Source organism: Fukomys damarensis, unplaced genomic scaffold (assembly GCF_012274545.1).
Source record: "Fukomys damarensis isolate Sample0158 unplaced genomic scaffold, DMR_v1.0_HiC HiC_scaffold_33, whole genome shotgun sequence".
NCBI lineage: Eukaryota > Metazoa > Chordata > Mammalia > Rodentia > Bathyergidae > Fukomys > Fukomys damarensis.
In genome coordinates, this window is record NW_022900945.1 from 26,663,952 (window position 1) to 26,673,424 (window position 9,473).

Here is a 9,473-nt window from a genome sequence, read left to right on the forward strand (position 1 = left end):
ATGGTGGGGAGGTGACAACGGAGAGAAAGGATGTCCTGGAAGGGAGTCCTGTTGCTGATAAGGTCTTGAAGGAAATTTTTGTTTTGTAGCCATTCTACTTTTCCCATCACCAGAGTTAAACTTGTATTTTCCTCTGCCCCCTTCCCACCTTTTCACTGTCTTTTTACTCTTTTTCTTGATCTATACCTTATAAATTGTTTAGATAACAGTACATCTCAAATTGGGAAAGGAATTAAAAGAGTGAAATAGAAGTTTAGAATACCCTATATCAAATCATATAATGTCATTGTGACATAGTCACTTCCTCTGTTCTGTGGGGTGATACTAATCCAGCATCATAGGCTTCTGGTAGTTTAAACAAGAATGTGCCTTGCTGGGCGTGGTGGTGCACGCCTGTAATCCTAGCACTCGGGAGGCTGAGGCAGGAGGATCGCTCTGAGTTGGAGATCAGCCTGAGCTACATAGTGAGTTCCAGGTCAGTCTCAACTACATAGTGAGACCCTGTCTCAAAAAACCAAAAAAAAAAAAAAGAATGTGCCTGAGAGTCTTGGATAAAGTACAAAACATCACAGACAGGTTGTTGCTAAAGAATCAGTGGCTTGTGGACGGGTGCATTGGAATCTAGTAGGGTCTCTTATTTTTGTGTGTGTTATATTTCTAACTTTTATTTAAAATATGCTTAAATTGTGCTTGTGCTGTGAAAACTCTTGTCTAGGACATAATGAAGGTACTCTGGCAATGAAAGAAGGTGAAGTTCTGTACATTATTGAGGAAGACAAAGGTGATGGATGGACGAGAGCCCGGAGACAGAATGGTGAAGAAGGCTACGTTCCCACATCATACATAGATGTAACTCTAGAGAAAAACAGTAAAGGTGCAGTAACTTATATCTAAACTAACCAGGCAGTTTTGTGCCCTAGGAACTCTTAACTTAAAATGAAACACATTCAATAGGTCAGAAAAAAATAAGAAAACTGAAAGGGCATCACAGGTTATTGTTCACTGTGTGAGCTGAGTACAGGCTTGGTATTAGAGGTGTGAGTATTGCCACAAGTAACTGTTTCTGTGACGCCTTATCATTTGAGTAATGTTGCTGCGAAGCTTAATTGATGCCTTTTGCTTTATGTCCTGCTTAAGTCTGTGTGAAGGATTTGTGTTTTTCTGCCTTATAAAAGAACTTGATTTATTGGGCAGGAGTCGTTCCCTCACCCCTTTATGTCGGAAAACAGACTATGTGAATTCAAATAAGTAAAACTGCTCTGAAATGTTAAAGAAAGCTGACTCCCAAAAGAGTAGTTTGTTCTAGGAGTTTGAATTTGTAGCTTCAGTTGCTAGGAAGAAAAGTTGGATAATTGGGTAAAATAATAACACAATGATTTTCATTTTCCTCCTTAGTCTTTGGTTTCCTAAAGGAAGAATATAAGCACCGAGGGCATAATCTATTTAAGTAGTAGGCTAATCAAGAGATCTACAAAATCACCTGATCCAGTTCTTATGCGAATAGTTTTGAGACTTGAAAAAATTTTTAGGCTTACTGGTAATTTTCAGTAATGTACAGACTTCCTTCTAAATGAATCTCATGCTTGTATTTTTTTTAATCTTTAAAGTGTCTTTTGGAACTATTATTTTAGAAATCATTTAACAATTATACCTAAGAAAATAGATTCTAAATCAGTGAGGATAGATAGAAATCTTGAACAGAGGGGAAGCATTGGCCAAATTTACTTTTAGAAGAGAAGCAGTTGTTTTGACTGAGTTGAAGGAAGATATCTATACAACCATTTTGTGCCTGACTTTAGCTGGATGGTCAGTTATTAAAACATTATTTTTTCAGTTAACTTCAACAAGCATTTATTGGAAACATTGTACAATCAATCAGTGATTGTGCAGCATTGGTTTTATGATGACTGAGTTAGTTATGTGGGGAAATAAAAGGAGATTTCAGAGACATTTGGGGCAGATACTTTAAACTGAACACCCCTTTTGGTCTTACCAAAGGTCTTCAGTAATTGTTCTTTTCTTTTTCCTCCTGGACTACAGGTTCCTGAAGAGGGTTTCTGAGGAAATGGGCAAGATGTTGAAGGAGGTTACATGCAGCTGCTTTTGGGGGGAGGGTAATAGAGTTGTCAGGCTCAAAGAGAGAGTGAGAGAAGCAAGTTGCATGAGTGCATGCAGACATGATTATTTTTTACTAACTTCATTAGCATTTCCATACATTATTTTAAAAAATCATTGTAATACCAATCCTTAAATTCCTAGTCCACAATTATTCACATGGAAGAAAGAAAAAAAGCCAACAATGGCTGACCCTTTTTCCTTTATTTTACTGATGTCCGAATCAGAAAGAATGCAGAGCTGTCATATAAAGTTTGTCTTATATTTGGCTGTCCCAACAGGACTCTGTCCAGCTCTGTTTCAGTTGATGTTTAGACCAACCCATTTGTCTGTTAGAATCTTTGCCATTTGTCAGTGTCTGCCTGCGCCACCTCTGTGCTTGCTTAACATCCTGTTGCATGTCTAGAGTGACCACACTTCGATTTTTCAGGCATGTCTTTATAATCCCTTGTTGTTGTCAAAGCCTTTGTTTTGTTTTACATTTGTAGTGCAAATCACTTTGTTAGACATCTCTAGAACTAATATTTCCATCTTAGTATCTGTGTATGCTGCTATAACTTCCCCACTGCAAACATTCCAGTTTTGGCATTGTGAAGACGTAGTCTGTGAACCTGAAATTTTGTGATAAGGAAAAGAAAACATCTCTGCTCTAGCCTACTGCCCAATTGAAAGAACTCTTTGAAACACGATAAATCTTCAGCGTCTCAGTCTTGGAAGAATCGATTGTTAGCACTGAAGTCCTGGCATAATAAACACAGAAGATACTCACCACCTCAAGACAAAGAGCTGTTGTCAGAAGTCAGCTGCTTCCATTCAAATGCTGCCTTAAACTAGAGTGCCTAAATCTGTTGATTACCCACACTACCACTACAGTGTCCCACAAGGGCTTTATGTGTCAGATCAGTGCGACCTCCTTTAACTCTGCGGCACTGCTGCAGCTGCCGATGTAGCCTCGGTAGGTGGCTTTTAGAGCTCTACCATGTACAATGGTGCATCTTCAGATTTATGCATCAAACATGTTCCTGTCCATTTTACTTTACTCAGTGTTTTATGAGAAGTTTTATGGACCTCCCCTATTGTCTTTTAATTTGGAGTTATGATGAACTCATTTGATTATGATGATGATAGTCTCTTTACAAGTGATGCTTTTGTTTGAACCGGATAAAATTTAGTGAAACTTTGTAATCTATGTGCACTTTTACTTGTAAAGTGGAAATTTCTGTATGTTTATACTTGTAAATATAATTGTCATTAGTGCTCTTATTGCTCATGTTGTCTTTGCCTTGCATTTGTGATTTTATTCATGACTTGTATCAGCTAATTTCTTAGTGATGTAATAAGGAGGTGGGTTGGGTGGGTGGGGTTATTTGTACCACTAAAACTTCTTTAATTTGATTCTTTACTGTTTTGAGAGGAGAAAGAACGTGAAATGGTCTGTGTATTATTGGACTTTAAGCAATATTTTAGAAGCTGTGTGGCTGCTTTAATAATTTTCCCAGTGTTATTTGAATCATACAAGGTATACTAAAGCTAAATGACAATTGTGTGAAAGTTAATGCCTTCATAAGATCAAGTACACCACTGTTACACAGCTGACGTATAGTGTATTACCTTTGAGGCTAGTAAACTATAAAGTTTAGATACTGAATCTCATTACAGGGTTATTTATATAATGTGACATTATTCAGTACTGACATACTACATGAAGTAGTTAGTTTTAAAATCTAGTGCTATTTTTATTTTAAAGGTTAGCAATGAGAAGGAAATGTGATCTGGCTATGTTTGTCTTCTGTACAAAGCCTGAAGTGCTTATGTTTTTTGGCTTGTAGCCACAGAGGGCAAAGTTTAAGGCTTTCTCTTAAGGACTAACTCTTCTTTTCAAGCTACTGTTTGTTTTTCTAAAAGCAGGATTTGCTTCCGTAGGAGGCAAGTTCCTTCATGTGGAATAGTGAAACCTGTATATGGGTTATTATAATATGAAAGACATTTGTACTTGCACATTCTTAAATCATTCTTAAATTTTGAACATGTGAATTGTCCAAAAGAAATCTTAATTTTTCAGTAATTTTTACTCTTTGTGCACATGTTGATTCCTTAATGGTAAAAGCTTTGTTAAAGATAGTGTTCTCTGTTGAGAATATTTTCATTGAATAAAACAATCTTTTCATGGTCAGTGAAGGTGTATATTTCTTATTGTTATGTGAAGCAAACATGAGATGATTTTGTTCTATTTCAAGTAATACAAAGTAGATGATAAATTCTTGAGATGGGGCAACCTCTTGGGAAAGCAGTTTTAGAAATTTTATTCTAGTTTTAGCATCTCTCAAACTTTCATGCAGGAATGATTATTTCTTTAGAATGAATTTAACTTGCATGTAATAGTTTGGATTTGTTCAGCAATAACCATGTTGCACAGACTGTCCTTTTGTACTGTTTTATCCTGTGCATCCATAAGAACTGTCCCTGTCCCACATAGCCCAATCTGCCTACCACATACTAGCCAGTGTTTCTGTACTTCTGCTTGATTCCTATTCAGTTAGGGAGAGTACCCATGCTTCCTGGTATCTCAGAGAATGGAAAGGTAAAATTTGCCATAATTAGTGACACATCATCAGTAAGTCTAATTTCAGAAGATTTCATCTTTTTAAAAATGCAAACGTGAAACTAACTCTGCAAACTTTCAGAAACCCAAAAAGGGAATAAAACTAATGGTAGATCCTGAACAATGAAAGGTTGCAAATGTTGAGATGAAAATTTAGTGATCAGTGCCAAACTTAGAACGAAAGACATAGAAAACAATGAAAGTAGAAAAAGGGTCAAATGTTACAGTTTCAGATGAACAGAAGTTTGGAGGGGAAAAAGATAATGAAAAGGGCTTTTAACCCATTTATGTTGAAGCTTGTAATTTTTTGAGTTTTTGCAGGAAATTCATATGTGTTACTTAGAAAAATTCAAGGAACAAGAATTTGAAGAGAAAAATTACTGTGTTCCGTTGTTATGTGCCATTCAAAAAAATGGAACACTATGCATAGAAGGATGAACTAAACTAAGATCAGGGAAGTCAAATCATACTTGCTAGGGAAACATAAAGAAAGACCTTATAACAATATTAACAAGGAAAAGGAAGTCAGACTTGTTGAAAAGGAGGATCACTGTCAGAGTTAGAAAAACTATAGAACATAAAAGATGCAAGATTGGGGAATGGGTGAAAATAAAATTTGGGAAATAAATTCTGGTAGATTTGATGACCGCCATTAAATGTACTAGATAAATGTTTAGCATTTGGAGGAAATGTTAATGGGCAGCTGACCTATGTTCTAAGAATAAGTTCTGTCAGATTACCCTCATTCCTTTAAATATAAACGAAGAATCTAAGACATACTTACTGTCTTTGTTTCAGCACAATTTCAGTTTGACAGAATTTCTCGCTCATTTTCATAAGATGGTGACAGCTTTGTGTAGAAAATGGTGGGGGCTTGTGACGAGCTGATTTGATAAACTCAGACTGTCAACCATGAGGTGAGTTTCTTGTGGAAAACGTGTATATGCTGTGAAACATAATAAATCTCTCACCCAGTTTAACATGGAAAATTGTCTTCTCTTCCAAGAGTTAACCAACCACTAACAAGTTTTGAGTTCGTTTCGTTGAACTCTAAAAGGATGCTTGTAAAGATGGTATATGTGGTACTTAACCAGTGTGCACTGAGGTCCAGCTGTAGTAAATGCTAAATGTCAAAATGCTTCTATACTTGGTAAAAATAGCAACTCAGAAAAGTAATAACACTAAGTTAATCATATAAGTTTTAGCTCCTGGGGTTTATCTCAGAAACCACATGATTTTCCATGATATCAAGGCATTTCTCATGTCACCACTGAAGACAAAGCTAAAGGGTTTACTGTAGGCTTATTATTACTTACTTTAGGTGTTGAAGGACCTTCTCCGGTTTCATGATCCCTTTGATATGAGAAGGACCTGACCTGGACAACCAAGCTGAAAGATCCTTGCTCTGTTTATCTTCCAAAGAAATGCCTCATCCTGCTCAAAGGGAGCCAAGGTCATGTCTAAGCCTTGGGTGGTGGTCAGGGAGACAGGAAAGGAGCATGGGGAATAGGTACAAGTGATGGAAGTATAGGCCCTTGAAACAGTGCAGTAATGCCCCTTAGATGGTTTTCAGGTTTCAAGGGGGAAGCTTATTCTCTGTGGTGGAAAGTGGCCTGCCTTGTGCATTTCAGGTATTAGAAGACTACCTAGCACCAGCATGCAGATGGTACTATGCTGTGTGGTGAAGGCAAGAGGTGGGACGGGTATCAGCTGCATGTCCCCTCTCTTCAAGTGCCAGACAGAAGATTAGTAAACTAATGACTATGAATTCAGAGGGATACGTATGTTATTGGAAAAGTTGGCAGTTTCATGTGTGGAGTTGTAGGGGCATGCGTTACCTGGTGACAGCCAGAACATATTAACCATTTGTTTAAACAGATTAGAAAATTAATAGTAATTGAAAGATTTGAGCTACTTTTTAAATAAAGTTCTATTTAGTTCATTTTTTTAAAAAAAATTTGCTTATTTTCACATTGGCTTATGATGTATTCTGTATATACTAATTAATAGCTCACTTGTCAAATACCTTGAATATTTCATTGTGCCTTGACTTGAGTTTTTACTCATTGCTGTTTATAAGATTATGTTGTGTTTACACATGACTCATTTTACTGTGTATAGTATTCCATTATATAAGTGTGCACAACTTCTCCGTCTTCCCATTGATGGACATAAATGGGCTATTTCTTGAGTTTGCTAAAATGCTGCTTATGTATATACATATAAATGTTTACAGCTACATGGTTTCTCTAAAGTATGTATCTAGAAATAGAATTACTAACCTAGGGGTTATTTTTTTCAGTTTTAAAAACAGTGGTACATTTAACACCCAGGTTACTGCATTGTTTTTATAGTCCAGATAAGGGTTTCTCATATTTTATACCCTGACCAACACTTAAGAGTCAGACTTTTCAAATTTTTGTCAGTTCAAAGGATGCAAAAGCAATTAATTATAATTTTGTTTTTCTGATTGTTGTTGAACATGCTTGTATGTTTCCCATTCTGTTAGAAACCTGCTTTTATCTTTGTCCATTTCTTGTTAGTTGTTTTTCCATATTTATTCATGGAAATTCTCAATTAAGGATGTTTTAGTTATTTCTTACTGTGTAACATAGCTGGCTGATTTTGGCTTAGAGTTTCTCCTAAGGTTGTAGTCTTTTCAAGGCTTGACTGGGGCTGTAGAATCCACTTTCAAGATTACTCTTATAGTTGAATGATCTAAGAGAATAACGACAAAAGCTGCAGCAGCCTTTATAACCTTAACTCAGATGAGACATATTATTTCTGCCCTATGCTTGTGGTCACACTGACCTCCTCTTGTACAGTGTGGGAAGGGACAAGATTGTGAGCACCATGAGGCAGGGAGCACTGGGGTCTGATTTTGGATGCCACCTACCACTCTTTAATTCTTTCAATTTTGTGTTGGTGATATGCTTTTTCAGTTTCCTCTGCTTTTGATTAATAGAAGCTCTTCATTTTAATGTGTATTGGCCAGTCTTTCATAAGTAGCACTTTTTCAAAGAACTAAAGTTGATTCAATACAGAAAAAAATTCTATATTCCAAAAGTGCTATGGTGTGCCTTTTGCATGTAAGGTTCTTAATTTGTCTAGACTGTGTGAGGTAAGGCATCATTTTTTTTTCTCTCTTTCATTTGTTGAATCAGTTGTAGTTGTTCAAGACTTATTTTAAAAAATCATGTTTCTCCTCTGATTATCATTTCTGTCATGCATTAAATTTCTAACAATTTTTTAAGTTGAGCTGTAGCTTAATAGTGAACTGTTATATTTGTCAGGACAGGTACATATCCAATAGGCTTCACCAACTTGGGACCATTGTAAGTAAGTTTCTTGGTTTTGAATTTCATAAATTTTACTCCAGATAGGTATGAAGACAGCATGTGGCTGTAATCCTCACTGAATTACAACTATTGTCATAGTGAAGACAGTCATATTTCTTGGTTTGATGGTTAACTTTAGGTGTCAACTTGACTGGATTAATATATACCTACAGAAATGGTAAAGTATTATTTATGAGTGTATAAGTGTATTTCCAGAGGAGACTGGCAGGTGAATTGGTGGACTGGATGGTGAAAATCCAACCTCAATGTAAGTGGGCACGATTCTGTTGGGTGGGAGCCCAGACAGAACACAGAGCAGAAGACAGGCAAATTTTTCTCTTCTGGAGCTGGGAAACTTCTGCTAGCTTTGGATTTCATAATTTCAGATACCAGTGGCCCCCAAAGTTCTCAGGCATTGGACCTCACACTTGAGAGTTATGCCATTGGTGACTTCTGGGAAAATACCAGAGCGGTAAGTAGCAACAGATCAACTTGTTCAAGATTCTGAATCCAGACACTGGGAAATAACAGTTTGGGGAAGAAAGGGAGGAAGGAGGTGTATCCCTGGAAACCAGGAATGATCTGACTAGCAACTGGAATCTACATAGAAATTAAAGAGATAGACCACAATGCAGAAAAAGGAAGGGGCAATCTGCACTTTTCTCCCTGACTCCTGGCTCTTGGCTCATGAGAAATGAAGACCAAATCTACAGAGACACAGTGAAAGCAGGTGACTCTAGAGGCCTTCAGGGACAAACGCACTAGTGGAATACAGCAGTAGATTCTGTGTGCTGCAGTAGCTGGTGTATGACTCCAGTCCAAGCATCTGCCACATCCCCTAGAGAGACTGGTTGGTTGGATGCTGTTCTTTGGAAAGACCAACTGATCCTAGGACTCAGACGAGGCGAGGGTCAGCTTCATCTCAGGATTCCAGTGTTAAACTTGCACAGTGACTAGGTGAAGGACAATCATGGGAGACGTCCATGATTAGGGAGCTATGGTCAGGCTGCCAAGAAATACTCAGAATGTTATAAGCTAAGTGACTCAGGCCTACCCCTACAACCAGAGGCCAGGTTCAACTTGAATTTCCATGGGTTTGGAAGTCCCGGAACTGGCACTCTACCCTATTTCTGTTGCCTGCTTGCTGGTGATTATCCAGCATGGATCTGGGCTCTGACTGCTTTGTCTACCAGAGAGAGCAGAGTCATGCCCTGAATTGGACACTGCCACAGAACTTTAGACCCCAGACGATAACCATATCCTTGAAAAATTGTTTTCTGTTTTTTAAAGTTTTATTTGGCTTTTTTGAGGATCATTTTTGTTTCATTTTTAGGGGTTTTTTTGATGTGAATATTGTGTTTAGTCTTTTTGTTTTGTTCTTTTTTTTTTTTTTTTTTTTTTTTTTTTTTTCCCTCCCC

General features: G+C 37.2%; 1 protein-coding gene across 4 annotated transcripts in view; it reads left to right on the forward strand.

The window, feature by feature from the left end:
* Fnbp1l (formin binding protein 1 like) overlaps positions 1 to 9,473 on the forward strand; it is a 101,545-nt gene that overhangs the window by 88,290 nt on the left and 3,782 nt on the right. For 2 of the 4 annotated variants that reach the window (XM_010625772.1, XM_010625764.1), the window contains one exon: positions 716 to 2,868. In XM_010625772.1, the coding sequence (XP_010624074.1) occupies positions 716 to 894 (179 nt within the window). In that variant the 3' untranslated portion in view covers positions 895 to 2,868. Of the gene's footprint in view, positions 1 to 715; positions 2,869 to 5,515; positions 5,635 to 8,441; positions 8,528 to 9,473 lie in introns of those variants that run through there. The other 2 variants (XR_780537.3, XM_033758234.1) reach the window with 2 other exon arrangements.